This window comes from Pyrus communis, chromosome 13 (assembly GCF_963583255.1).
Source record: "Pyrus communis chromosome 13, drPyrComm1.1, whole genome shotgun sequence".
In the NCBI taxonomy this organism is placed as follows: domain Eukaryota; kingdom Viridiplantae; phylum Streptophyta; class Magnoliopsida; order Rosales; family Rosaceae; genus Pyrus; species Pyrus communis.
Window position 1 is genome coordinate 22,991,147 of NC_084815.1, and position 27,863 is coordinate 23,019,009.

The 27,863-nt window shown below is 40.0% G+C and overlaps 7 protein-coding genes, 1 non-coding gene and 1 pseudogene across 8 annotated transcripts; 5 read left to right on the forward strand and 4 right to left on the reverse strand.

Annotated features, from left to right (window-relative positions):
* Nucleotides 1-1,018: 1,018 nt before the first annotated feature.
* On the reverse strand, nucleotides 1,019-5,167 carry LOC137712822 (probable methyltransferase PMT2). The gene is made up of 7 exons (XM_068451994.1): nucleotides 4,841-5,167; nucleotides 3,326-3,959; nucleotides 2,897-3,107; nucleotides 2,453-2,741; nucleotides 1,938-2,327; nucleotides 1,652-1,729; nucleotides 1,019-1,546 (listed from the first exon to the last, which is right to left on the reverse strand). The coding sequence occupies exons 2-7, from the start codon at nucleotides 3,950-3,952 to the stop codon at nucleotides 1,312-1,314; spliced, it is 1,830 nt and encodes a 609-aa protein (XP_068308095.1). The 5' UTR covers nucleotides 3,953-3,959; nucleotides 4,841-5,167; the 3' UTR covers nucleotides 1,019-1,311.
* A 3,395-nt stretch (nucleotides 5,168-8,562) lies between these two features.
* On the forward strand, nucleotides 8,563-10,587 carry LOC137712381 (pentatricopeptide repeat-containing protein DOT4, chloroplastic-like). The gene has a single exon (XM_068451471.1). The coding sequence runs from the start codon at nucleotides 8,563-8,565 to the stop codon at nucleotides 10,585-10,587; it is 2,025 nt and encodes a 674-aa protein (XP_068307572.1).
* A 207-nt stretch (nucleotides 10,588-10,794) lies between these two features.
* LOC137712975 (uncharacterized) lies at nucleotides 10,795-13,166 on the reverse strand. Its single transcript, XM_068452191.1, has 4 exons — nucleotides 12,928-13,166; nucleotides 11,778-12,443; nucleotides 11,569-11,667; nucleotides 10,795-11,321 (listed from the first exon to the last, which is right to left on the reverse strand). Exons 1-4 carry the CDS (start codon nucleotides 13,072-13,074, stop codon nucleotides 10,965-10,967), a joined length of 1,269 nt encoding a protein of 422 aa, XP_068308292.1. The 5' UTR covers nucleotides 13,075-13,166; the 3' UTR covers nucleotides 10,795-10,964.
* An 811-nt stretch (nucleotides 13,167-13,977) lies between these two features.
* On the reverse strand, nucleotides 13,978-17,056 carry LOC137712382 (pentatricopeptide repeat-containing protein At1g74600, chloroplastic-like; annotated as a pseudogene).
* Nucleotides 16,725-16,805, forward strand: TRNAL-CAG (transfer RNA leucine (anticodon CAG)). Its single transcript has one exon. It is a non-coding gene; the product is annotated as a tRNA-Leu (tRNA).
* A 63-nt stretch (nucleotides 17,057-17,119) lies between the features above and the next one.
* On the forward strand, nucleotides 17,120-17,674 carry LOC137712384 (glutathione S-transferase U9-like). Its single transcript, XM_068451472.1, has 2 exons — nucleotides 17,120-17,404; nucleotides 17,510-17,674. Exons 1-2 carry the CDS (start codon nucleotides 17,120-17,122, stop codon nucleotides 17,672-17,674), a joined length of 450 nt encoding a protein of 149 aa, XP_068307573.1.
* Nucleotides 17,675-17,763: 89 nt separating this feature from the next.
* Nucleotides 17,764-19,732, reverse strand: LOC137713026 (large ribosomal subunit protein eL34-like). Its single transcript, XM_068452254.1, has 4 exons — nucleotides 19,578-19,732; nucleotides 18,692-18,771; nucleotides 18,110-18,219; nucleotides 17,764-18,021 (listed from the first exon to the last, which is right to left on the reverse strand). The coding sequence occupies exons 1-4, from the start codon at nucleotides 19,654-19,656 to the stop codon at nucleotides 17,925-17,927; spliced, it is 366 nt and encodes a 121-aa protein (XP_068308355.1). The 5' UTR covers nucleotides 19,657-19,732; the 3' UTR covers nucleotides 17,764-17,924.
* A 191-nt stretch (nucleotides 19,733-19,923) lies between these two features.
* Nucleotides 19,924-22,121, forward strand: LOC137713935 (pentatricopeptide repeat-containing protein At1g74630). Its single transcript, XM_068453295.1, has one exon. It carries the CDS (start codon nucleotides 19,980-19,982, stop codon nucleotides 21,909-21,911), a length of 1,932 nt encoding a protein of 643 aa, XP_068309396.1. The 5' UTR covers nucleotides 19,924-19,979; the 3' UTR covers nucleotides 21,912-22,121.
* A 312-nt stretch (nucleotides 22,122-22,433) lies between these two features.
* LOC137713421 (uncharacterized) lies at nucleotides 22,434-24,865 on the forward strand. The gene is made up of 4 exons (XM_068452711.1): nucleotides 22,434-22,777; nucleotides 23,355-23,670; nucleotides 23,829-23,988; nucleotides 24,280-24,865. The coding sequence occupies exons 1-4, from the start codon at nucleotides 22,595-22,597 to the stop codon at nucleotides 24,749-24,751; spliced, it is 1,131 nt and encodes a 376-aa protein (XP_068308812.1). The 5' UTR covers nucleotides 22,434-22,594; the 3' UTR covers nucleotides 24,752-24,865.
* Nucleotides 24,866-27,863: the final 2,998 nt, after the last annotated feature.

Genomic DNA, 27,863 nt, shown 5'->3' on the forward strand with positions numbered 1-27,863 from the left:
GTTTCAACTGCGAATGGGTTTTGCGTGGGATCAATTTCAACCATTGGGAAACAATTTGTTTCCTTATTTATCCTTACAAACAGTCTCACGTGCCACGCATGTGATTGAGACCTGGTTTGGTACTGAGGTGATTCTGAAAAAAGCTGCTATCAAAAAAAGCTGGGAGCTGTTTTTGTGTTTGGTAAACACTCAGCTTCAGCTTTTTTTCACAGTTTTGGGTGAAAAAAACTGTGAAAAAAAGCCAAAAACAAGAAGCTGCAAAACTCAGCTTTGAAAAACCGGCTTTTTTTCACATCTGTTTTACATAAAAGTTTACCCAACACTCTAATACTGCTTTTTTTTTTCAAAAGCACTTTTACAAAAAAGTTTACCAAACACTCTGCGGCTTTATTTCACAGCTGTTTATTCTCACAGCACAGCAGAAGCAACTTTTTTTCAAAGCACATCAATACCAAACCAGCCCTGAATTTAATGGAACTATTAATGGTGTTAATGAAAATGACCATAGCTACATATTTTGATGAGTTGAGGGATCAATGTCACGGAAATAAAGTTGAGAGACTATTGCTCCAATTGGGTTCAAGTTGAGTGACTATTGCTACAATTTCCCCCTCAGATAAAGCAATGTCGTTTCTCCAAATTGAAAAAAATTGCTTCTTCTTTCTCGCGTAAGAACCCTATCTGCCTTCTGCAACTTTACTTTACCCCTCGCCGCCGCTATCTTGCCTAATTTGTAAGTGGCAATTGCAGATCCGGTGAAGGAAAAGGCCTGCACCTTGCCAAACCGTCCATCCGCCTTGGCCTACACGCCTTCCCAGGCGCCCATTTGGGTGCCACTGAATGCACTGTCTGCTTTTCTTCACGATTATGCATTAATCAAAATGGCTGGTCACAGCCGAGCGCTCCACTAGACCGATTTTTAAAACACTGGTGTTAGGATCCCAAGTTGACTGGCCATATGAAAAAGTTAAAACGCACAATTGTGCTGTCGCAACAATATCCCGATAAATTTTAACATTATAAAAGCAGTGTTGTTTTGCTTGCAAAACCTCCAACTTTCCACACCAAAATGTACTATCACATTATGCAGCATTTAAAATTGAATTAAATCATTAATTTAATCCACTAGCAGGTCGATCTACAACTACAAGGATATATATATATATATAAACTAAACAGTAACTCAAAGAAAATGCTGTAGAGCTGCAACACTGAAGGACCAAGAAAAAGAAAAAAATGGCTTAATTACTTAAAGAAGAGGGGTGAGAACAAGGCAATCAACAAAAAGTAGGAGACGAGCGCGTTTCTTATTCAATCTGAGGTTGTAGAGTTGTCTTCACCTGCAACCCAATATCGTTTAACGGCAAACAATACCTTTTCGGGAACAAGAGGGCCGTCTTCATGGTCCACCATTTTCGTGTTCCATCTCATTCCTCTCACAAGTTTGCTCACCTTGACTAGCACATCCATGTGATCACGAAATATCACTGCTCCCTCAGGCCGCAGAATGCGATCCATCTCCAAAAGAATGTCTTCAGCATCGCACCTGCATTGACCTTTTGTTAGTACAAAAAGAATCGAGTGCCTTTGATTGATTGGAAAGACACCATTTGCAATCGATATTAACACGAAGGATAAAAACACGGCGTACCTATCCTTGTACAAGCTGAAAACACCATTTGCGTGAATAAGTTCATATGTCCTTGGATACGTGGAGAAGGCTTCACACCTGGTGGAAGATGAAAAGATTATCAAACAGAATAGCATGTCAAGAAAACATAATTTACGAAAGCCAAGAGCAAGACTCTGGATGAATGATTGGTTTTAAGCAGCAAGACAGATGCTATTTTACATCCTAATCCTCAGGATATTTAGAGTCCAGTTTGCGAACATCATTGTCGCAGAGAACAAACAGAAAAGAAATGTTCGAGAATTACCAATCATGATAAATGCCAATCAATCCACGTTCAAATATAACTCCCAATGTGTCTTTCTCAGCTATTGTAGGCATGACATTCATAACCCACAATTTAGGAGAGTCGAGAGCAGCAGCAAAACTTCCCAGACCGGCATTCATATCCATAATGTTGCGGTACCTTCCTGTATCCATTAGCTTGTTCGTCCTCTTATAAGCATTTACGTGTTTCTTCCATGCCTTATTGTCCTCCTGGAATGTCTCAGCAGATACATCCAGGATAGAACCACTAGATATTCTGGAAGGTAAAGCATTAAGCCTCTCCGGGAATGGCTTCCATGGCCCACCAGTATCCTCATTAAAATCTGAAGTCTCGGGAAAAGGAGTTACACACAACTCCATCTTCTTGTACCTACAAAACAGAAAAAGGTTAAATGCTGCTTTGGAAATGGCAAAAAATGCTCAAATTAGACTGATAACCAACAAATGCTCAATCAAAATTGTAAAAGAGTCGGTAGATCAAATGAAGTGATATACCAAACACCATCGGCATTATTGGATTCACACATATTTGGTTGGGGATCTTGATCACGATGATACTCGGAAGTTGTTTGTTTCCTCCAGATGGCAATTTCACCCTTCTCATGCTTCTTTTCCCAGTTAAGAAGTCTCGCAACCTCTTCAATCTTCTTCTGTTCTTCTTCAAGTTCTTCTTTGGGGCGCTGCCACGCTACATAATTATTCCTCCAGTTAATAGGAGGACCCGAAAGCACCCAGTAACCACCAGGTCTTAGAACCCGATCAACTTCCATCATGTACATTCCATCTGCAGTAGAAGTCCACGTAAGATTTCATGTTATAAATGATATCCTTACCTAAAATTATAATAAAAGCTCGCCTTTTCGCACAAAGAAAACAGGGAATGAAAATCACTAAAATTTCATAAAAAAACAATATCAGTGACTAATTTATGAGCATCACCATTTTCACCCCACGGAATCAGGCAACGAGAGCAGTGAGCCATGTCAAAGGCCCTAGAAGGGTAAGGCAGCTTTATAGTTCCGAGAACGCCAATAACTGCTGGAACACCTCTTTCCAGAGCAAATTGAACTTGTGCTTCATGAGAGTCTCTTGGTGCGAATGACATTGCGATAACATTCTTTTTAAACAGGTAGGCACCCCAGCTGGCAACCTGAAGTATGAACCAACGTGGGGGACAAATCAAATAGAAAAAAAAGTAAGTTGCATAGGCTAAATATAAATACTAAGACAATCTGCAACGAAAGCTCTGTGTTTGAGAATTGGGTTGTAAGTTCCAACGAGGGACGAGTACGGATGTATTTGAGAATAGCAGTATTAACAGCCAAGACATTTAAAGGGGTGGAAAATGAAAAAAGAAATTGAAATTACCCCGCATCCAGTGTCCAATGCAGTTCTAACCATCCCATTGTCCATTGGGATGACACCTGCAAGTTCATTGATATATGCATCTGCTCCATGAGGAAACTGTGTTCCACCACCTGGAAACCTAAACACATTGCCCTCATACTGAATCCAGTTCTGAACAGCCTTCTCAACTGTCAGGCTCTTATAGGGAGCATTGGCATAAGGTACATAGTCACGGCTTTGGGGCCATCGAAATGGAGTCACATATCCCTTGGGTGCCGGAATAAGGCAATGTAGCTTCTCTTCTTCAGGCGGACAATGTCTTTCCCTGTAATTCATATTTTCTCGGGGGAAAGTCATTGCTCGCATTTGATCTTGACAGGGAGTGTAATCAATATAGCGATTGCCGCATGATTTGAACTCTTTGACAACTCCTTCAGAACCGTCAGTCCCAGAATGATGGGTTACAAGACTGGATAGAATGCTGCAGTCCGTATGACTGGTAATATCCATGGCTATGCTATCTCCCTTCCCAAAACCACTTCGCTGCCACACACCCAATATGTAAAAGAAACAACACAGGCCAGCTACAACGACAATTGACATGGAGCTTCGACTTCTGTTATCTCCTGAGTTCCCTTTTGTCGCCATGATGTGCCTGAATGATTTTTGTAATTCCCCAAACCAATTAGGACATTTTCCAAATAAATGAAAAGAAATATAGGGCTGATAAAAAAAATGGAGAAAGTATGTTCCATATTCTATCCAAACTCCACAACTACTCGACTACCTTGATGAGTTGAGGTACACTTATGTTGTAGACTGTGATCCCCACCGAGTCCTTTTCCCATACAATTTGAATTACTCATAAAAAGAAAGTCCAATTCTTAGCATAAATTTCAAGATTCGAATTAAACAAATATACCGAGACAATGACAAGGAAACCCATCAATACAAAAGCCAGCCAACGATGAACAATGGCCACTAAAATAGCATGCATTACGAATTTCAAGAGCATACTGCGAAAAACAAATCAAACTAGTTCAAATTTTTCGAAAATTTTATTCTCAAAACCGAGAAGTGGCGTTCTATGATTCATAGAGCGGACCTCACTTAGTGTGATTAGGCTTGGTTGTTGTTTTCGAAAAATTCATTCTTTGGAACCTCGAAACCAACCTCTCGGCAAAGACTAGCACAACTCCGAAGCTCAACTCGACGCAAACCAAATTACACATTGATCGAAACACAAATCATTGAATCATATATCGCATCGAATTGCAATTCCAAATTTCAGTTCCCCATTTCCGTTTTCTTCTTAGTCACAGACTCACAGTCTCATAAACTCGAAATTAACCAACAATTTATCAATTACAGAAACTCCAAAAATCAAGAACAAAGCACACCACAACAAAACGAGATTCAAACAAACTAATAAAATTATCAATTAAATCCCATAAAATAAAATAATCAGAGAAAAATGCAGCATGCATAAATAAACCCAAAATTCATATCGAAATCAAAAGAATCGAGGGCTCTTACGGATCTCAGGGAGCCTAAAGCACGAATCTTTTTCGGCTTCAATCAAATCGAACGCAGGTTTCACCTCCCGCAAGCCGTAACCCACGACACAGACGGAGACATCGAGAAAAAAAGACGACAACTTTATGCGACAAAATGCGGCAGAAATCGTGGGTAGTGGCTAAAATTCTGACACGAATGTGATCTCGGAGGCCGCACGAGCGGCTCTGCCTTTGTTCTTCTCCCGTTGTTTAACTGGAAAGACAAGTACGATGAGGCCGATGATGCCTTTGTTCTTCTGTGTGTTTGCACACACTGTTCCAATTCTGGTTTTTTTTTTTTTTTCTCTTTGTGTCGACGGACACTGTTTACTTTAAGATCGCATGTTTTTAAGGCATCAGGGGATAGATGATGCTTTCGCCCAATCAGATCCCGCCATTTTAGTTCCCAATCGGTTGGGAGTTGAGACCCGTGGCACCAAGAAAACATATGGAAAATTTTCATTGTGAACGGAATACGAGCAGTACATTACGTGTTTTTATTTAAGCGGTGAAAAATTTTATTTTTTAAGTTATTAACTTTTTAACATATATATCACACTATTTATATAATGATACATATTGTACTATCCTGTGTTTCCGTCACACTGAAAAATCTCTCGAAAACCTGAGGCGTTGTCTTGGGGCAACGTCGTCTTGGTTAAATATAGCACAGAGAATTGGACCAAAGATGATAGCTTTGCTTTGCCATGGCAAATTTGAAAAGGTACCATATGAGTAGGTAAATTTGGCGAAACTCTTGGGTCTAGCAAGAGAATCACGTCGTATGTTCATCCAGACACGACTCTTTGTATTGAGATGAAAGAAAGTTTTGTGTTGTGATCCTAGTATAAATGTGTTTAGTTTAGTAGTGTGTGCGTCCGTACGAATGAAGTTATCCTTTTAGAGAACACAAAATTTTCTCGTAAATTTTAATTCAAACTCATACGAATAAAAGGTAAAACAAGTCTAAGCCTATATAGAGTACTAGTTTTACCAACACATTATAACATTTAGGCTTTCTTTTTCTTTCTATTAGAGCAAGTCCACTGGGGACATTTGGGCCGGCACCCAGCCAATCCCATCTAGCCCAGTAGATTAGGACAGCACCTAGCCCAAGTCGATTTCCAGGCTAGCCCAAAATGTGCTGAGCTCTGGGAAGGCCCATCTAACGTCATGCTGACGCCAGCGTGACGTCATAGGGCATTTTAATTTTTTTTTTTTTGTGCCAGGTGCGTGGGAAACACCTGCGTCCCGACAAGAAAACGTGGGGTGGCTCGCATGCGCAGGCGCACTAACAGCTCTAATGGGGAGGCCATGTGTTTGGTTCTGGCCGTTGGGTTTCCAACAACTAGTTTTCTGGACAGTTGGATTTCCAACGGTAAAAAAAATTTGAATTTGAAATCCAACAGCTAGTGATGTGGCTCGATCTAGAGCGTCCGATCCAAAGATCAACAGTCCATGTTTTTCCCCACAAAAAATTTAAAAAAAAAGCACAACGGTTAGAATTATGACCATTGGCCACGTGTCAACATATAGGCTGTTGGATTTGAATATTTTTCAAATCCAGCGGTCCAGACTAATTAACTAAATTAATAAAAAATTATTAAAAATTGTTAAAAAAATACAGAAAAAAGTAATTATTTTAATTTTTTTTTTTGTTTTCTATAAATATCTAACCATCATCCTCATCCTTACACCACATTTCAATATTTTCAACACTTTCTACCAAAGCTTTCAAATACTTTTTGTGTGAAAAAAAAGGTTATGTGGAAGCTCATCGAAGATATTACGTTGTGTGAATGTTGGGTTCATACTACTCATGACCCAATTACGGGTAATGAGATGAAGTTGTGAGAAATGTGGACTAGAATTATGGAAGTGTTTTGCGCTATACATGGAAAAGACGCCAGAAGTAGTCAAGGTCTTCAAGGGTGTTGGAAAAAGCTCAACACATCCTTTACTTGTTGGAAAAACGCTATCTCGATTGCTTCTGGTAATTTGCGTAGTGGGATAAGTTTAGCTGATCAGGTGACAATATTTTAATTTATTTATATGTATTCCACCCGCATCAATATTTTAATTTATTTATTTGTGTTACACCCGTATTTTAATATTGTCTTATCCCACATTTTATAGACACTACAAGCACAAGCATTCTACAATTCGAAGAACCACAACAAATCATTCAACAAATGAGAATGTTGGGAAATTGTCAAAAATTGTCCCAGATACAAAATTGTGCCAACATGTCCAGAAGTTGTCATGCACGACGTCCCTCTACACAATTCGCCAGAACTAGACATAGCTGCACAGGAAGAAGACACATTTGAAGAAGCGTCGGAATGGATGCCTGACGAAGTGCCGGAGACCCAAGCAACTCATCGGTCCCTAAGGCCTCAAGGTAAAAAGGCGGCAAAGAAAAAATAGAGTTCTTCCAAAAATAACTACACAAAATATATGGACGAACTTGCTCGCCAATGTGAACTGAATGTGGCACGAGAAGCGGCTAGAGATGAGGAAAATGATGTGACTATGGTAGCAATATTAGCAGCTACTAAGTGACACGATGTGGCGTCTGAGAGACAAAGAGAAATATTGAATCGAGAAAACGAGATGATTAGAGAAGCACTTAATCGAGAAAACAAGATGCTTAGAGAAGAAAGGATGGCTCAAGCAGATCGTGACACTATGAACAAGCCTCTAGTTGGACTGTCTCCGAATTCAAAATATTTTTGGACATCAGAAAAAAAAAGAAAAGACGTGGTGCGAATGAGGCGTGCAAGAGACGCATAAACAAGTCGAGGGGGTTCTAGCTACATAGATCCTAGCAACGAAGATCCTAGCACCACATATCCTAGCTCCACTGACTTAGTATAATTTCATATTTATTTGTTGTACTTTATTTAATTTCATCTTTATATTTAGTACTTTATGTAATTTATAGTACTTTATTTAAACACACCGAAATAAACTTAAAAAAACATACAAAATAAAATTACATAAACTCACCAAATAAACTTAACAAAATACACTAAATAAAATCCTATCCGAAATTAAAACTAAATTTAAATAAAATTTATTATTTATAAACAAAAAAATTAATAAATAGGCTGGGTGCCAACACATTTTGTAGGCGTGCAGAAGCGTTTGTGCAATTTACTGTTCATGGAGCCTATTACTGTTCACTGAGTGGATTACATGGGCTAAGTGCCAACGCATTTTTTTTAAAGATGGACTTGCTCTTAAGATTTAGAAATATAACGACTCAACTCGAGGTATTCTCGATCATTTTTACTAACGCACTAAAGACATTGAGGCTTCTTTTATTAAGATTTAGAAATATAAGGACTCGGCTTAAGGCATCCTCAAACATTTCTCGACCCCTCACAAATAGTGCTCGAACCTCACTCGAGAACGCTCAAATATTTCTCGACTAATTAAAATTCTTAAAGTTCAAATAATTCAGCTAATGGTTTTTTTTTTTACTTTTTTCACATGATTATGAAATAAACTACGTTGAATTTAAACTCGAGTTGAGGAAGACGAACACAAAAACGAACTTACCTAATTCACATCTGCAATTGAGGTAAAATGTCGTTAACTAGTCTAAAGATTTGTGTAGTTTCCAAAATTTATCCTTTCCCATGTTTTCAAGACAAAAACCTATGAACAAACAAAGAAACCGGCACTCTGATTCGATTGATGAGCGCTTCATTCCCCCGCCAAAGACAGCGACTTTTCCATCTTCTCCACCAAAGCCCCGCCGTCTTCTCCTCCCAAAACCTCCTTCAAATCCAGGCCCAGCTCACCACCACCGGCCTCCTCCACTCAGACCCCTCATGCCTTCTCTCACTCCTCAACCTCTCTCTCTCAACCCCTTCAACTCTCCACCACGCCACAGCCTTATTCACCCACGCACAAACACCCAATGCCGCCGCATGGCCCGTCATGGTCCGCCGGCTCAGCTTAGACGCCGACCCTTCTCGGGTTTTCGCTTTATTCAAAGAAATGCAGAGGCTAAAACGTAATGACCCAGTTTGTGATCCTTATGTGTTTGCTTCTTTGATCAAGGGTTGTAGCAAATTATCCGCTTTTCGGGAAGGGAAGTCTGTGCATTGCCAAGCTGTTAGGATCGGTTTGGATTGTAATGTGAATTTGTTGAACAGTTTAGTTAGTTTTTATTCGTGTTCGAAGAGTTTGGTGGGATGTGCTTGCATTGTGTTTGATAGAATTCCTCAGAAGACTGTTGTGACAGTAAATTGTATGCTTTCTGGTTTTGTGAAGAACAGCTTGTTTGGTGCGGCGTTGGATTTGTTTAACCGAGTTTTGAGTTGCGATTTTGGTTTGGGATTGAAGCCGAATTATGTTACTTTGGTTGTTTTGATTTCAGGGTGTGTGGATTTTGATGAGTTTAATGTGGGAAGGGCACTTCATTCATACTGTTATAAGGCGGGTTTGGATTTGGTAAACGAGGTTTGTAATGTGCTTATTGATTTGTATTCGAAGTTTGTGCATATAGATGAAGCTGGAAGGATGTTCGATGAGATGCCTGAGAGGGATTTGGTTTCATGGAATACCATGATTGCAGGATATGCTGGAGTTGGTGATTGTAGAAGAGCTTTCTTTTTGTTTAGAGAAATGAGAGCTGGGGACGTTGGATTCGATAGAGTATCGCTGATAAGTTTGATTTTGGCTGCTTGTAATAGTAGAGAGCTTGGTATGGTGAAGATGATTCATGGGTATATGACAGCTAATGGAACAAAAATAACTGTAGCTATTCGGACAGCACTGATTAACTTGTACTCCAAATGTGGACTAATAGCGTATGCTAAAAAAGTTTTGGATGAAGCACCGGATGACAACATTGCATTGTGGAACTCTATGATCCATGGATATGTCGAATGCGGTCATAATCAAGAGGCATTGGGGCTCTTCAGTCAGATGCAGTCTAAAAAGCTAGAGCCAGATGAAACAACAATGGTAGGGTTAATCTTAGCTTGCCGGAACTCAGGGGATTTGTCTAACGGAGTCGACATTCATTCTTACGTAGAGAGTAGTAATCGTCATCAAGGGAGTATTGTTCTGCACAATGCTCTTATAGACATGTATGCAAAATGCGGGAGCATGACCCAAGCTAAAGTTGTGTTTGATAATATGCCACGGAAAGATGTAGTTTCGTGGACTTCAATTATAGTTGGTCATGCCATCAACAGTGAAGGAAAGGAAGCGATTCTTGCTTTCCAGAGAATGTGTGCTGAGAAAGTTGAACCAAACTCTGTTACATTCATCAGTGTTCTGTCAGCATGCGATCACGCTGGTTTGGTTGATGAAGGTCTGAACTTGTATAACGCAATGTGCAAATCTTACCATATCAAGCCCACAATTGAGCACTGCGGATGCATGATTGATATGTACGCACGAGCAGGAAGGCTAGAGGAGGCCTACAAGTTTGTGAAGAGTATGCCTGTAGAACCAAATGCAGTTGTTTGGAGGATGTTGATTAATGCTTGTAGAGTTCATGGCGATTTTGATAGGGGATTATATTTGGTTAGTGGATTCACAGAACTGAAAACACTGCATCGTGGTGCCGAAGATCATGTAACTTCTTCCAACATTCTTGCTGGTGCAGGAAGGTGGGATGATGTTCTAAATGAAAGAAGCTTGATGGCAACGAGGAAAGTGACGAAAATCTCAGGTAAAAGCTCCATTTCATATTTAACAGAGTGAACGGTTATTGAGCAGCTACAGTTTACAGCAGGGTAGACTTTGATTCCTCCTCTCATATCGGTACCTTCAACGGATCACATGAAAATCCAAGTTTTGGGACCATGTTTGAGTATAAGGGAATTCAACACAGCTCATGTCTCCACCTTTGAGTTTCAGTTTCAGTTGTATGAGTGCATAAACGATTCTGGATCCGTTAAAACAAAGTGCGAATAACAAAATTTAGTTAAAACGATCTTCATACCATTAAATCCTGAAAATGATACACCGAATCTTCTTCATTTTTTGCTCTAAGACATGTTCAAAGATTACAAGCAATGAAAATGGAACTTGTATATTTCATTCATCTTTTGTTCTTTTGCTCCTTCCAAAAATTTCCCTTAATGGAAATCCAGAAAGCATTCTCCATCATCATCGAGCGTACCCCCACTTACAGGCATACCTTGCGAAAACTTCCCATTTGAAGCTGTTTCTAATTGATTATCCACCATAAGATGTTTTAATTCATCGCTGACGTGCTGCACCCTCCCGGTAATCTCCAAGCACAAGCCTTTTGTTAGGGTCTTGTTTGACTTCCTGCCTTGAACAGGCTTCTTACCAGGGCCTGGATCCACAAATACTGGTTGTACCTTAAGAGAAGGGTTTGGTCTGATGCGGTTCACTTCCTTTTCATCTCGGGGCCTCAATATTCTGCTTTCTGATTCTACTTCAGAAGCTTCGTCTTCATTTACAAGGACCTGCAGAACACAAAATATTAGACGGGAACAATGCACGTTTAGGAATATGCGGGGTCAAAGCTGCAAAAGCAACATGGAAGAATAGATATTCTCATGACAAATTTAACCGCTGGAGCTAGAAAGGAGTTAAGAAAAATCAGCGTGAACAAGTCATTGCGAATGGTGTCCAGCAGCAATACTCGTAAAAAAAGTTTTACAACAACATATCGTACTTGTACAAGCACACAATCAGCGAAGTTATAATTACCTTGCGACCAACCAAGTCAAAAGATACAACTACTTTACTTCGTTTGATCCGCTCAGCTTCTGCAATCTCCTCCTGCTTCTTTGTCAGAAGTTCCTTTTCCTGGAAGTAATAAAAAGAGGTTTAGGGATGAAACGAGTGAATTTAACATACAAACATACACAAATTTTGTTTGTTTAATTTTTGCAAAAAGAGATATAGAAATCACAAACCTCCTTTGACAACCAACTATTCCCCTCAATTTCATAGTAGTCACTTTGGTCATCAATAACTGTAGTTCGTGCTGCAGAGTCTCGGTCATACTCAACGAGTCTCTTTGCATAAGCTTCTGCTACTGCTTCAGCATCTGATGTGGGAGTGAAACTTTCCTCCAAACCAGCATACGTGCTGCCTTCCTTCAGCACAAGAGCTCCACAAAAATTGCAAGGCCCCTCGCCCTCTTGCTCACAGACTATCTTCCCACACGATAAACAATTGCTCACAAGTCTGTGGCGACGAGCTTGGCATGAGCATGGCTTCCCCTGGTTGAATACAACTGATCCTTTGGAAACCTCTGCAAGTGAAACAACTTTCCCAGCTTTCTTCTTCTTAGAGTTGCCTTGGTTCGTGTTACTTGTGGGTTTTGACTCGCTGGTCTTAGCTGGAACCTGCTTTACTTGATTGCTGGAAGTTGTTTGATCACCGGGGTCTCTAGCCACTTTCGGAGTTTTCAACGGTTTCTTTGATCCACTTGCAGAACCTTCATTTGAGGGTGGTTTAACATAGGCATGCAAACTTGAGGTTGGAACAACCCCGGTGCTGCTGCAAAGATCTGAGCGACCTCGTTTCTGTAGATATTCCTCAATCACAGATTTGCCCACCTCCTGCCCAATGATGTTCTATATGGAAAAACATCCAATCTCAAATACCAACATACAAACATGTACACCAGACGCGGTTCTACAAGTAAACGAACTACACAAACAATCATCTCATTCTTCGGTTCAGTGACAGTGCAAGATTTCATAGATGAAAGATATACACTAGCATTCGTCTCGAGTCCAGTCCAAAACAAGAACCCCATAAGACAAAGGGAAATACTCAATTGTTCCAGTTCCGGTCCAAATTGTTTGCCAAATTTTAAATGTATTCCAGCAAAACACCAGAAATTGCTAATTTGAATTTCCCAAAACAACAACGGAAGCTTTCTCATCCGAACCCAATTGGTGAATCACAATCCCAAATTGCAATCAAGAACTGGGTTAAAAAAAATAAAAACCAACAAATCCAATAGCAATATAAACATCATCTCTAATTTTTACACACACAAATTCTAAGAATTCGCACAAAGTTATTGGAGAGAAAGTAAGAAATTGGGCTTACGTCGAGGTACTCCTTGGCGTCCTGAGGATCGGCGAGCTCACAGTAGGAGACCAAACCCGATATCATATCCTTATCCAAACCCCCGGTTTCCATCTTCCGGCATAGATCCACCAACGCCTTCTCCAGCCATTCTCCCGCCGCCCCCATTTTTTTTTTTCTCTCTCTCTCTCTCTCTAAAAGTTTCAAGCTTTCTCCCTGCTTCAACGATCGGAGACGAAAACACTGGTTTTTGGGTCTGGCAGCGAATGGGATTTTATACGCTGGGCGAAGGAAATTTAAAATTACAAAAGAATTTAAAAATAAAAGAAATTGAAGTGACAAATATTTTATTTTTTAGAATTTGTAAATTTTTTTTATTTGATTAACTTAAAAGAATAATGAAATTGAATACGGAATTTATTATTTTTAAACTCTCAATCATAGAAATTGAGAAATGATACTTATTTACATGGAATTTGAACTTAGGATTTGGAGGTCTCAAATTCCAAGTTTTTTTTCCACATGGAAATTCTAAATTCCTATGTTTATGAATCCAAACAAGAGAATTAGTGCATTTCAATTTATAAATTCTGACTTTTACCAAAATTTCTTGTTTATTTTCCTCATCCAAACATTGCAGTGCGCTCATTCATTTGGCACGAGCATTTTCCCTCTTGGGTCCCACTATATAAGTTGACGTGGCGGGATCACAGTTGTTTCTCGACCAAGCGGAACTTAAAACTCCCGCTGCAGGGGGTTAAACCCCAGTTACTTCTTCTTCACGTCTCCAACTCTCCGCAATTGTAACCCTGATTTCCCCAATTTAGGGAAATTTTAGCTGCAGAAACCATTACAATGCATCCCCTGCGTTCAACCATCTACATTTGTAATGCTTGGTCTCCAATTAGTTGGCTTTTCGAACCAGCCTCTGATCTGTTTAATCCCAAATTTAAACGCGCCTCGGCATGTTTCTTCAAATCTATGTGCAGAGTGTCCAATGTGAGACTGTATTTTGCTATACAGAACCATCGAAAACATGGAATAAGAAACCAAGTATGAAACAAAAAGAGTTCACACAAAGCTCAAACCAGGCTCCTTCCTCATATCAGGACTTCTAATCTTCAGGACTTCATCCCACTGGCCTACATCTGCATACATGTTTGAAATGGAGATATATGCGGGATCCATTGATGGCTCCGACTCCATAATCATCTTTTTAGCAACTAGCTTTCCAAGCTCCGTATCGCCATGAACTATACAAGCAGCTTGCAGTGTTCCCCATATTAAAGCATCGGGTTTAATAGGCATATTTTCAATGAATGTTGCAGCCTCGTTCAGTCTGCCCGATCGACTAAGAAGATCAACCAGACAGGCATAGTGACGGTCACCAGGCTTTAGTCCAAAGTCTTTAACCATTGAATTAAAGTAGAAATAAGCTTCTTCAACCAATCCGTTATGGCTACAGGCAGATAAAAGTGCAACAAAAGTCACTGAATCAGGCCTGATTCCTTGTTCCCTGAAAAGCTCGTATGCTCTTAAAGCCTCTGCGCCTTTCCCGTGTTGAGCACAGCTCACAATCATAGCTGTCCAACAAACTAAATCTGGCTTCTCAATTTGATCAAATGCTTTGAGCCAATCTTCAATGCTTCCACATTTTGAGTACATTGTCACTAGTGAACTGCCAACAGAAACATGTGAATTGAAGCCAACTTTCGCGATGTGAGCATGCAGTTGAGTCCCGATACTTAGTCCATTCAAAAGTGCAATGGCCCCAAGAATGGATGAGATTGTGTAGGAGTCAATAGTCAAACCCGACATCAAAATATCATGGAATAGCAGAAGCACCTCTTCGACATACCCATTTTGGGCATACCCTGAAACCAAGGAGGAGCATGCAACATCATCCTTTTGGGGAAGCATATCAAACACCCTCCTCGCCAATTCTAGAGCACCGCATTTTGAGTACATGGTCACAATTGCCCCACCAAGTACATCTTGTTCAACTCCTCTGCGAAGAGCATGACAATGAATTTCCATACCAGTCCGTAGGGAACACAAAGCAGAACATGCAGTTAGAATTGCTGTTAAAGTCATCTGGTCGGGTACAATTTCTTCTAATGGTATCTCTCTATATAGCTGAAGGGCTTGATCTGCAAAGCCATGTTCGACAAAACCGGTAATCATCGAGGCCCATGAAACATTGTCTTTGTCGGAAATTTGCTGAAAAACTTTGTAAGATTCCTCTAGACTATCACACTTCGAGTACATTGTGAAAAGAGAACTACCAACAGAGACATTAAATACCAACCCACTCTTAAGAATGTAGCTGTGGATCTGTCTCCCTAGATTTAAACAGTCTACAATGCTCAAGACGCTGGAAGTACAAAACTTATCGGGTCTCACGCTTTCCTGTAACATTCGCCGGAACAATTCAATTGCCCTTCCAGAATTATGATTCTGGGCAAAAGAAGTTATTATTGCTGCCCATGTGCCGAGATCCTTTATATTTTCCATCTCTCTGAACACCATCTCCGATAGATCAACTGCTCCTATTTTTGAATGTGTTAATTAACGCTGACCCCACAACTGAAGCTGAATACAATCCAGATTTCAAAATCAATGAGTGAATTTGGGTTGCCTCTTCAGTCATGGATGGTTTAGCACATGCAGTAAGTACACTCGTAACAGTGTACTTATTCATTTGCTCTCCGATTTTTCTCATTTCTCTGAAAAATTTGATGGCAGAAATAGAATCGTCCTTATGCACAAAACCAGAAATGATGGCGGTCCAAGAAACCACATTACGAGTTGGCATACGTGAGAATTCCTTGACAGCTTCATTCATTTCTCCACATTTGGCATATAAATCTACAATAGTAGTCCCAACAAAGACATCTTTTGCACCGCGTTTAATCACCAACCCTTGAACTTCCTTCCCAACTTCAATTTCTTCAAGTGCAGCACAAGCGGTTAAAACACTAGAAAATGTAAAACTATTTGGCAAGAGGAACCCACGACACATTTTCCAAAAAAGATGCAATGCAACCCTGTTTTCTCCATTTCTCACACTCCCCAGAGATAATAGCATTCCAAGTCACAACATTCTGACATGAAACATCATGAAAAACCCTCAAAGCATCTTCAAAGCTGCAATTTTTCGCAAACAAGTCTATCATTCCAGACTGAACATAACCATTCGAAAAGAACCCATTTTTCATTGCAAGCGAATAGACCTGCTTCCCAAAAATAGGAGCTTGCAAGGCAATGCAAGCCGAAAGAACACTCCCAAAGGCAAACTCATCGGGCCCAAAACCCGAAGCATGCATCCTACAAAACATTTCCCATGCCTTCTCAAATAACGAAATGTGGTTATAACCGGAAATCATGATATTCCATGAAAAAACATTTCGGTCAGCAATTAAATCAAACAGCTTGAGTGCATCTACCATGGCAGCAGACTTACAATACAAATCGAGCAATGAATTTGCGAGCGAGATATCGGATTGAAGTAAACCGGTTGTGATCAAATGGGTGTGGAAGATTTTAGTGACTTTAGCAGTACACTGTCCTGGGAATTCGGTCGTTTTCGATGGGGAAAAAAGATGAGTGTTTCGCTACGGCAACCGAAGATAGAAACTTGAGAGTTGAGAGTGAGATTCTGAAGGGGAGTTTTTGATTGAGGAGAGAATTCATTTGGGTTCGTGAAGAGGAAAGGGAGAGCAGAGTCACAGACCTTCCGAAGGAACGCGGGAATGTGTCAAACTGTAATAAACTAGCAACATTTTAAATTCAATGCTAGCGTCTATACAAAGCAAGGGGTCAAGATGGCCGAGTTGGTCTAAGGCGCCAGTTTCAGGTACTGGTCCGAAAGGGCATGGGTTCGAATCCCATTCTTGACAATTTATTTTTCTTGTTTTTTTAATTTTCCATTTTTGCTGCTACTTTTTTGTACAATCGGATATTTAGATTCGGAGTCTCGAGTGCAAATAATTTTGAGTCTTTTAACAGTCGATATTTAGAGGAGAAGAATTTGAATTCGGGACCTCGAGTGCAAATAATTTTGAAAAGTGCAGTTACTAATATTTTGTTAGTTGATGGTCAAATTTCAAAGATCATGCCTTCCTTACCCCAAAAGCATATCTGAGGTCATTTGTTTGACTATAGTCTCATAGACTCGAACCCAGAAAACTAGCCGTTGCTTGTAGTGGGAGAGATGGAAGGCGAAAACGGAGTAAAACTACACGGGATGAGGGCTACTACTTACTCTAAGAGAGTGGAACTGGCTCTCCGGCTTAAAGGCGTACGTTACGAGTACACCGCAGAAGATTTGAGCAAGAGCGAGCTGCTACTCGAGTACGATCCAGTTCACAAGAACGTTCTGGTACTCGTCCACAATGGAAAACCGATTGCTGAATCGTACATCGTCCTAGAATACATTGATGAAACTTGGAACAGTGCTCCTAAAATCCTGCCCGAAGATCCTTATAGACGAGCCAAAGTTCGGTTCTAGGCCTCCTACATCCAGCAACAGGTGAGTCAGTGTCATTGTTTTTATGTTTGTCTGTCTTTTCGATCATCAGCATCCTTAATTCCGTTGATGTAGTTGTTCGAGGGCACGAGCCAAGTGGCGAGAAGTCAAGGTGAAGCACAAAAGAAAGCGCTCGAGGAAGTGTTCGCGCGGCTGGGAGCGTTTGAAGAAGGAATGGAGTATCTTCACGGCGGAGATTCTTTCACCAATGGCGAGATCTGGGCCTCCTGGACATACTGACGGTTGCAACGTTTGGCCCTTACAAAGCTCATATTTTCGATCTGTATCCATCCGAATCTAATACATTGTGTGCACAAGAACAAAGGAGCTGAAAACGTAATAAGAATATTTGAGATGATGCTGTTAGCTAAGAAACTCATTCAAATTTAACGGAAAGATGACAACAAATTATATGGTTCCAACAATTTTTCCTCATCTCATAATACTAGTCAAAATTTCTCGCTTGCATATCACGGAAATAGTTCACTTTCTATTTGCTTTTGGACGCCTGCTTTTCTTTTGCCTTCTGAATCTTCAAAACCTTCTTCACAATCTTCTGCTCCTCCACCAAAAAGGCTCGGATGATCCTGCAATGCCAACAATTACAAGAAATATAGTCGGATGAGCCCAAACAAACCACACAACTCGATAAGTAAAACTTATAGAAATACAAACCTCTCTCTGACAGCTCCTCCGGACAGCACACCCCCATAGGCACGATTCACGGTCCTCCTGTTCCTTGATAGTCTAGACCTCTTATATTCAGCGGGTCTCAAGTGAGGAATCTGCATATGGCGGTGAGTAACAACTTAGCAAAGGGTAGGCTGTGCCACAACACAGTTTCTCAAGAAAGGAAACAGAAAGCAAACTATAATTGGCGGGAAAAAGGAAATACAACGTACTTTGTATCGTCAATATATATCAACATGGCATCCCTAACATTCCGTGAAACACCAATTGTGACAAAGTTAAGCTCAACATGCAATAATCTAACTCCTAACCATACATATGACCGCAACCATTTAAAAGAAGAAATGGCACAAAATTTTTGATTTGCAGTATTAACAACAATATGCAATATACAAAAATGCTTAATGTGAATCTTTGTTTTCCTAATTAGTAATTACAACACCAAGTCCATACCATATACGGTACACATTTCTTGCTGAAAAATATAGAAATCAGTGATCAAAAGACGGAACACAATAGTTAGAACTTAGAACCAAAACAAGTCATAGCCCCAAACAATCAACTCACCCCCTGGATTCTCTTTCCGGTGACAGGACATTTTGGTCCACTAGCTCTCTTCTTACTGGTCTGATACACGAGCTTTCCACCTAAATATCAAAGCGCAGGTATAAGCGAAACCCACACAAAACCAACGGAATATAAAACTTTATAATACAATTAAAACGCAACTGCAGGAACGAATAGATTATGATCCCAAATAAAACTATGATCGATGACATACAAATGGAGCAAATAAACTAAAGTTCAGCATTGTTTCAAACATTTCTCCATTACTACAACTCAGAAACCTACAATCAAACAGGCATTTAGCGAGTCGAAACCAGTACGGAAATGTAACCTTTAAAACCAATTATACGGTAACCATCTCACTCTTAGAAATTAAGACTTCATAACTGTAAACAATGCAGATTCTTATTTTCATCAATTTTGAAGTCCCATTTCAATTTTGGGAACTTTAACTAAATCTCCCGGTACTGTTCACTTTAACGAAAAACTACATTTTTACACTAAAAAATCAATCATAGTATTATTCACTTTACTCTTTATTTTGTCCTTATCGTTAAATCTCAAAGTTTTCAAGCCATTTTCATTAGTTTTCTTTCAATTTTTACTCATAATCTCAAATCACGGAAATTTCATAAAAAGAACACAAATTTTCATACTACTAGACTATTTTGTGAAATTGGATCGATCAAAATCTCAAATTTTTGAGATTTAACAGCCGCATCATATCATTTCTTTACAAAATAACATATAAAAAACCCCAGAAATTAAATTTAATTAGCCAAAGTACATGAAGAACACTCAAAGTTTGCACTTTGATCACAAAAGCTCCATCATATAATCTCATATGAACATATAACTAACTATGTATTAAGGATAGTAAAGATACCAGGGGTTTTGACGATCCGATGCTGGTTCGACTTGGTTGCGTAGCTGTGGCGCGTACGGTATGTGAGCCTCTGAACCATCTTCAACCTCTCTCCCTCTCTCTCTAGGTTAACTCAGAACAACTGCGTTTTGGGGGTAGAGCGAGAAAGTACAAGCCCTAGAGGTAGAGAGAGAGGATATTCAGTTGCCCTACGATCCAACGGCTGTCATGTGTTCTCTTTCAACGGTCATGATTTCTACTTGTTTCTTTTTTTATTGGCTTATTTGCTTATATACCCTTATGGTTTGATGAAAATCCCAATTGTTCCACTGAAACTTGTAATTTATCGATTGCGATTGATGTTGGGAAGTTTTTCCCGCGAAAAAGCCTGCGCCTTTGAGTTATGGAGTATGAGAGCTGACAATGAACACGGCGGAGCAGCTCTGCGTGTCTCTTCTGAGCAAGTGCAAGACCCTCAAAACCGTGAAGCAAGTTCACGCCTTTGCATCCAAGACGGGCCTCGACACCCATCCCTTTGTCTTCGGCAAGCTCCTCCTCCACTGCACCGTCACAATCTCCGACGCTCTCCGCTACGCTCGCCGCCTTTTCCTTCATTTTCGAAACCCAGATGCCTTCATGTACAATACTCTCATTCGCGGGCTGGCTGAATCGGATACTCCGCATGATGCGCTTGTTGTGTTTGCTGAAATGCGTCGGAAATTGACTGACCCGATTGATAGCTTCTCTTTCGCGTTCGTACTCAAGGCGGCGGCGAATTGCGGGGATTTGAGAGATGGGATGGGGCTCCATTGTCAAGCTTTGGTTTGTGGGCTTGATACCCATCTTTTTGTTGGGACAACTCTGATTAGTATGTATGCTGAATGTGGGCGTGTTAAGTTTGCTCGACAAGTGTTTGAGGAAATGCGCGAACCAAATGTGGTCGCGTGGAATGCGATTCTTACCGCGTGTTTTCGGTGTGGGGATGCGAAGGGTGCGGAGGCAATGTTTGGCTGGATGCCTTTGAGGAATTTGACGTCTTGGAACATTTTGCTTTCAGGGTATGTGAAAACGGATGAGCTTGAGCTTGCCAAGAAGGCATTTTTGAGGATGCCGATGAAAGATGATGTGTCTTGGAGTACTATGATTGTTGGGTTTGCTCAGAGTGGTTGGTTTGATGAGGCTTTTGGGTTTTTCAGGGAACTAAAGCGGGAGGGAATTAGACCAAATGAGGTGAGCTTGACCGGGGTACTCTCTGCGTGTGCACAAGCTGGCGCATTTGAGTTTGGTAAAATTTTACATGGTTTAGTAGAGAAGGCTGGATTACACTGGATGATATCAGTCAATAATGCGCTCCTGGATACCTACTCTAAATCTGGAAATATGGACATGGCTAGGTTGGTCTTTGAAAGAATGCCAGAGAAGAAGAGTATTATTTCTTGGACTTCAATGATAGCAGCGCTTGCCATGCATGGTTATGGCAAAGAAGCAATACAAATTTTCCGTAAGATGGAAATGTCAGGAACTAATCCTGATGGTATCACCTTCATTTCAGTCTTGTATGCTTGTAGTCATGCTGGTTTGGTTGACAAAGGATGTGAGTATTTCGCTAAGATGAGAGATTTGTATGGTATAGAACCAGCTATCGAACATTACGGTTGTATGGTAGATCTATATGGTCGAGCTGGTAAACTGCAGAAGGCCTACGATTTTGTACATGAACTGCCAATATCTCCTAATGCTGTTATTTGGCGAACTCTTCTTGGGGCTTGCAGCATTCATGGTAATGTTGAGTTGGCAGAACAAGTGAAGGAAGCTCTTTCCAAACTTGACCCAGACAATTCTGGTGATCACGTTCTCTTGTCAAATGTATATGCTGTTGCAGGGAAGTGGAAGGACGTTGCTGCTCTAAGAAGATCAATGGCTGACCAGAGGATTAAGAAAGCTCCAGGATGGAGTGTGATTGAAGTTGACCGGGTCATGTATAGTTTTATGGCTGGTAAACAATCAAATAAAATTACAGAAGAGGCTTATGGGAAGCTACGGGGGATAATGTTAAAACTTAGGGTTGAAGGAGGCTATGTTCCAGAGGTTAGGAGTGTTTTGCATGACATAGAAGAAGAGGATAAAGAAGATTCAGTTTTCAGGCACAGCGAGAAACTTGCTGTAGCTTTTGGGTTGGCAAGACAGCGTGAAGGGCAGATTATAAGGATTGTGAAGAATTTACGGGTCTGTAGGGACTGTCATACGGTGATGAAGCTGATTTCTAAGGTTTATGGAGTGGAGATAGTGGTGAGAGATAGAAGCCGTTTTCACTCCTTCAAGGATGGCTCTTGTTCATGCAAAGATTACTGGTGAGTGGCGACTGACGAAGCACTTGAAGAAGTACACAAAGACAAGATGGAACGCCAAGAATTTGGCTTTGAGTTGTATCATTGATTGAAAATTTCGACTAATGGTTCGGTGGAAGAAATTGAAGTGCTGCTAGATCAGCAGTTAAGTTCACTCAATTGGTTTTTAACTTTCTGTCAACAATTATGTGTAATTCTTTGAAATGTATAGCTTTTGACCCCCAAAAATTGTACAAATCTTATGTGCTGGAAACATTCTTCAAAGATGGAACTTTTCAAGATTTTTGAAAGTATCTACGTCAATTGAACTTCTGTTTGGAATTGCTTTCGTAGGAAGCACTTGTTAATTCGTGAAAAGATCGTGGCATTTACAATTTTCATGGGGTTTTCTCAAACTCTTGTGGTTATGATACAATATTGAAAAAAAAAAAAAAAAAATTATCCAAAGGAGTTAGGTGAGAAAATTTAACGTTTGGCGGGAGGGAGGCCAACGGCACCACCATATGAAGAAGTGAACAAAATTGTATCTCATTTGGTGCGGAGTGATATTTCCAAAACTTGTGTGGACACTAGTGATATTTTCACATCTCTCATTCCGTGTGCTGACTGCAGAACTGAGATTCTTTGATATTTTTCTACAGAAGAGAAACCAGCGGTCAGCATCTTCCTCTCAATTCCTGCAAAAAATCCATGGCGCTCTCTGCAGCATTCTACGCACCTTCACAGGCGTCCCGTGCTCTTTTGTTCGGAACCCGGAAACCGAATTTCTCTCGGACTGCTTGCTTCCAGAAAACCCTAACAGTTAGGGCTTCAACCACCCTGGAAAACTACTCCAAGCTCCCTGTGGGTGAGAAATCTGTAGCCCCATCAAAGGTCAGTGGTCGAAAATTTGAAATTGTACTTTTTTCTTTGTTCTTACATTGTCAGTTTTCACATGGGTTTGGAATCAATACAGTTTTTTTACCATGCTCTTGAATCATGAATGAATTGGAAACTTGAGAAAATTGAATGCATTTGCTAATGTGAGTTATGGGAATTCTCAAAACTAAGCAATATGAACTCGGAATTTTGGTATGTTTAAGCATTAAAACGTGTAATTTGATGCTTTTTTGTTAGGAAATTTGAAAAAATAAAAATAAAAAACATGCGTAGTTTCATATCGAAATGAGAAATTGGATGTTGAAAAAGATTTAAATTAGTTTACTTTCTGCATGTATTGTGTTGAAAGTTTGTATTTTTCACACTTAAGAGACTCATTATATCATCAACCTCAAACGCGAGCTAATGTTATGTTAGATTCCATGCAATATCGTATAATTCTGTTTGATATGGTAAGACACAGCACTTGGAAACTATAATCTGGTCAGCCATGTCGTTGTGTTCGTAATTTGCAGAATTCAGTTTAAACGTGTTGTCACCTTACCTCACAAATGATTGTACTTTGTTTCAGAGCAATAGTTGGCAATGGAAATTCAAGGAAAATTCTATCAACATCTACTATGAGGAGCATGAAAAGAAGAGGGAGGGTCCTTCTAAAAACATTCTTTTGATACCAACCATTTCGGATGTAAGCACTGTTGAAGAATGGAGATCAGTAGCAAGTGATCTTGTTCAGCAAGACGGTAATGTTAATTGGCGAGCAACCATTGTTGATTGGCCTGGTCTGGGGTACTCTGATAGACCAAAGATGGACTACACCGCTGATGTCATGGAGAAATTTCTGGTTGACTTCATCAATGCACCTGATGGTCCTATAAGTGGCTCAGGTTGATGAGTAACTACTTCTCTTCTTGAAATTAATCGTCAGTTATGATGATACCATGATTGTTTAAATCTTTTTAGTAAGATGTATGCTAGCCCTGTTGTTCTATCGTGCATATGTTACGTAGTCAACCTCGTCTAACAGTCTCTTGATATCAACCAGAAAATGACTTTGTGGTATTTGGAGGAGGGCATGCAGCTACTTTAAGTATTCGTGCTGTAAAACGTGGTGCTGTGAAACCTAAAGCCATTGCAGCTATTGCACCCACGTGGGCTGGTCCCCTTCCTATTGTGTTTGGTAGAGATTCTAGCATGGAAACTAGGTATTCTATCTGAAACCCTCATATATATGTGTGTGTGGAATGATTCTTGTTCTTGAGACTTGAGGGGTAATAGATAAAGATGGTAAATTGAGGATAACTGTTCTGGAGGAAAAGTGCTGTTAATGCTTCCCTTGCTTCTATATGTTGCACACAGTTCGGCCATTGTTAAGATTTTGATGTAGATGTCTTCAATGGAAAGTGTTCCTTTTCCTCGAAACCATATTGAACCACCAGTTTTATTATGATCCATGAACCTGATTGATCAGTCCTTTCGTTAATATTTTTTTGCAGGTATGGACTGCTTCGAGGCACCTTACGAGCCCCTGCTGTGGGCTGGATGATGTATAACATGCTTGTCAGCAATGAGAAGTCAATTGAATCTCAGTATCGATCACATGTCTATTCAAATCCTGACAATGTGACTCCTGGAATTGTCGAAAGTAGATATGCGCTGACAAAGCGGAAGGGAGCTCGCTACGCACCCGCTGCTTTCTTGACTGGCCTCCTTGATCCTGTACAAACCCGAGAGGAATTTCTTGAACTCTTTGCGGATATGGGCAGAAGGAAGATACCAGTTATTGTCCTCTCAACCGAAGGATCTCCAAAGAGGTCAAAAGCAGAAATGGAAGCTCTCCGGGAAGCTGAGGGTGTAAGTAAGTTTGTCGAGGTGCCAGGTGCTCTTCTTCCTCAAGAGGAGTATCCTGCTATGGTTGCAGAGGAGCTTTACCAATTCCTGCAAGAAAGTTTTGAAGTCAACAATTAGTTTGTTTTTGGTTTCCTTACTTTACAAACTTGCTCAAACTTACAGGTACTCTTCTCGTCACCAAAATCATACACACTTTATCCGCTCTAAAATACTTCAGATTCCACTTTTATAGCTTTTATTTTTCAGCAGCTATTGACACTTTGAAAAAGTCGTTCTGCATCATGTATCGTTCTATCTAGTATTTTCAAAGAAAATGAATGCAGAATGAGATTTTTAGAGTGATTGTGACGGCTGGTAATTGGTAAACCACAGCCCAACAAGCAAATGACAAAACTAGCAAATAGCACTAGGCTGAGGCCTGAAAATGCTAGCCCAGAGTAAAGTCTTGCTATGACCCAAATAGGCCTAGTAAATCACCAGCCCCATCCAGATGACCCAAAAGAGTTATCTTAGCAAACAACTTTTTATGGGTCGAGAAGGTCGGAATTGATTAAAGATAAAACATATTACAAAGTCAACCAATGGCCCAAGATAAACAGTGGGAGTCCTAACTCGACATTGACAAAGGCCTAGAAATGGAAAAAAACGACAGAAAAGAAAACCTAATCTCCGTCAAGGAGGAGGAGCTAACAGCCACCAAACTCTGCCAACAACCACTAGAGTGACAACCATGTAGATACCAAACAGAAGGTGAATCTGCAAAGAGTCAAGCACAACCAAAATAACCAAAAAATGAAAAGAAATTCCACAGCAAAAATCAAATCTCAAAGTGATGCAACCGACCGAGCCATGTAGATCCGTACCACCAACCACCACACTTGCAAGAAGAGAATCAAGTTAACACAACACGAGGGTGGGGAGGGGCAAGGGGATGTGTAAAACACCCTTACTACGACGGAGGTCGCATAACACTTCGCCAAAACTCTCTGGCATGCCGGTAAAACAGGGGGCAATAGGATAGAGATCTACATCCCAAATCGAGTCCAGAACTCGAAAATCTGATTTTTGGTAGGAATAAAGGGAAACTAATGGAGAGGTTGGAGATACAGGTGTTAGGAGATGCAAGGAGAAATCGTAAAAATGGATGTGAGAGAAAAGGACTGAATAACTGAAATTAGGGTTTAAAAAAAGGGCAAGATGTAGGAGAAGAAGAAAAAGCAGGCAGCAAAACAGGAGATTAAGGGCCTGTTTGGGATTGAGGTGATTAATAAAAAAGCTACTATGAAAAAAAGCTATAAAAATTTTTGGTGTTTGGTAAACTTTGGAAAGCAGCTTTGTTTCAAAGTTGAGGGTGAAAAAAAGCTCAAAACAAGGAGATGAGAAGAAGCTGCAATTTGCAGCTTCCAAAAGTAGCTTTTTTTCACCCACACACGGGTGAACAGTGTACAAGTTTAATGAAATTTTAATAACCCAAAACTGCCCTCCCCTTTCCCTTCACCTACGCTCTCACCTTTCTCCAGAGCTCTCTCGCACGCTCCACCTTTCAGACCTCTCTCGCATAACCCGAACCTCTGCGATCTCTCCTCTCGTCCTCTCGTCCTCTCGTTCTCTCGTTCTCTCGTTCTCTCCTCTCGTTCTCCAGGTTTCTCCAGGTTTCTCCAGGTAATTTGTTTGGATTTTTCAAATTAGGGATTGGGAGATTAGGGAAAGAGGGGTGGGAAGAGCAAAGGGATGAGGGTATGGGTGTCGGGAAAAACAAATGGGGATGGAGGGTGGGGAAAAATTAATTGGGGAAGGTGATATGGTTTGTGGAAAAAATTAATTGGGGAAAAAATTAGGGTTTGTGGAGGAAACAAAAAAAAAATTGAGAGAGAAGTTTGATTACTTCTGTATTCGTTTTTTTGAAGAAGGTCTGCTTCTGATTTGGGTTTATGTAAGGGATAATTTGCTTTGCTCTGCTTCTAATCTGTGAACTGTGCTTCTGATTTGTCATGTGTTTTTTGGGTCAAAATATTCCTCAGAAGTTCCGGGTTTGTGTTGCAGGTGACACATTAGAAGATCGCAGCCAAGAAGTCAGAGGGTATAATCTCCAAAATTCTGGTTTGTTTTCCTTGATATAATATAATAGCACAAGTTATAATAAATTTTATTATTACTCTCTTTGGTTTTTGCTGGAAAGCTTAATTTTTTTTTTTACATGATGCCATTGTATTTTCCCTTTCACTAATGACACAAATTGAGTCGACTGGGAAGATATCAAAACAAATCCGGAAGAAGAATTTGAAACAGCTTTTGTTTCAATTTCTTTTGTCCTTTGTTTATTGGAAACAGAAAGAGGAATAGATGAGTTTATTAGAGATAATACGAACTTGATCAGGAATAGATGAGTTTCCAAACTGAGTATGAAATTAAGTTGCAGCTCACATTAGATTTTTTTTGTTTGTTTTTGTTTTGTTTTTTTTTTAAATTGTCTATCATTTGGATTCCAGTTTTGTATTTTTTCATGTGGGGGTTATTTTCATAGTAGCTTTTTTTTTTTATCACCTCAAGGAGTCCCAAGCTATAGCTAAAGCATTTAAACACAACTGCAGTGAGGGATCATTTATGTATGTATGTATGTATGTAATTTGGTGCTGCTGAAATTGTTTTTACAGGAGCATTTAAACACAGCTGCATACCTGTTTTAGTTTTAAATTTTCTTACACTTCCTGAACTTGAAAATCAATGAAATTTTGATACAACTTTAGTTTCGGGTGTCTACTTTGGATCTGGAAATTTTCACGTGTTTTGGTTGCACGAGCTATTTTTGGTGAATTTTACGGTTCAGGTCACTTTTGTAATTCTCTTTTGATTATATTTATAATTCGCTCAACTTTGTTGGCTACATGCTCTCAATCATTGGGGAAAATGTAAATTGGATTTGCGGTTCCACTGTCATAGTTTGCCTCAATTTCACAGTTGTGCTTCAAGACATTTGATTTAACAAAGAGGGTTTTCTTAGAAATGAGATCAGATTATTTCTTCATTATTTAGAAAACCTGTGAAGGGGAGATACATGGTTAATGCTACTTCTGTCTGTGTTTGATTGGTTTTTGCCAAAATTGATCTTTTTCTAACGAGCGAATATATATGTATGTATGTATGTAATTTGGTGCTGCTGAAATTGTTTTTACTGGAGCATTTAAACACAGCTGCATACCTGTTCTAAACACAGCTGCATACCTGTTTT

Excerpts from the sequence above, each read along its gene's own strand:
- LOC137712822 (XM_068451994.1), bottom strand. The coding sequence starts at position 3,952 with ATGGCGACAAAAGGGAACTCAGGAGATAACAGAAGTCGAAGCTCCATG. Across the intron at positions 2,328-2,452 it reads AATAATGCCGATGGTGTTTG|GTACAAGAAGATGGAGTTGT; the intron begins GTATATCACTTC and ends TCTGTTTTGTAG. Across the intron at positions 1,547-1,651 it reads TTCAGCTTGTACAAGGATAG|GTGCGATGCTGAAGACATTC; the intron begins GTACGCCGTGTT and ends AGGTCAATGCAG.
- LOC137712381 (XM_068451471.1), top strand. The coding sequence starts at position 8,563 with ATGAGCGCTTCATTCCCCCGCCAAAGACAGCGACTTTTCCATCTTCTC.
- LOC137712975 (XM_068452191.1), bottom strand. The coding sequence starts at position 13,074 with ATGGGGGCGGCGGGAGAATGGCTGGAGAAGGCGTTGGTGGATCTATGC. Across the intron at positions 12,444-12,927 it reads ACGCCAAGGAGTACCTCGAC|AACATCATTGGGCAGGAGGT; the intron begins GTAAGCCCAATT and ends TTTTCCATATAG. Across the intron at positions 11,668-11,777 it reads ATAGTTGGTTGTCAAAGGAG|GAAAAGGAACTTCTGACAAA; the intron begins GTTTGTGATTTC and ends TATTACTTCCAG.
- LOC137712384 (XM_068451472.1), top strand. The coding sequence starts at position 17,120 with ATGGAAGGCGAAAACGGAGTAAAACTACACGGGATGAGGGCTACTACT. Across the intron at positions 17,405-17,509 it reads ATCCTTATAGACGAGCCAAA|TTGTTCGAGGGCACGAGCCA; the intron begins GTTCGGTTCTAG and ends CCGTTGATGTAG.
- LOC137713026 (XM_068452254.1), bottom strand. The coding sequence starts at position 19,656 with ATGGTTCAGAGGCTCACATACCGTACGCGCCACAGCTACGCAACCAAG. Across the intron at positions 18,220-18,691 it reads CCGGAAAGAGAATCCAGGGG|ATTCCTCACTTGAGACCCGC; the intron begins GTGAGTTGATTG and ends CGCCATATGCAG. Across the intron at positions 18,022-18,109 it reads GGAGGAGCTGTCAGAGAGAG|GATCATCCGAGCCTTTTTGG; the intron begins GTTTGTATTTCT and ends TTGGCATTGCAG.
- LOC137713935 (XM_068453295.1), top strand. The coding sequence starts at position 19,980 with ATGAACACGGCGGAGCAGCTCTGCGTGTCTCTTCTGAGCAAGTGCAAG.
- LOC137713421 (XM_068452711.1), top strand. The coding sequence starts at position 22,595 with ATGGCGCTCTCTGCAGCATTCTACGCACCTTCACAGGCGTCCCGTGCT. Across the intron at positions 22,778-23,354 it reads AATCTGTAGCCCCATCAAAG|AGCAATAGTTGGCAATGGAA; the intron begins GTCAGTGGTCGA and ends ACTTTGTTTCAG. Across the intron at positions 23,989-24,279 it reads GATTCTAGCATGGAAACTAG|GTATGGACTGCTTCGAGGCA; the intron begins GTATTCTATCTG and ends ATTTTTTTGCAG.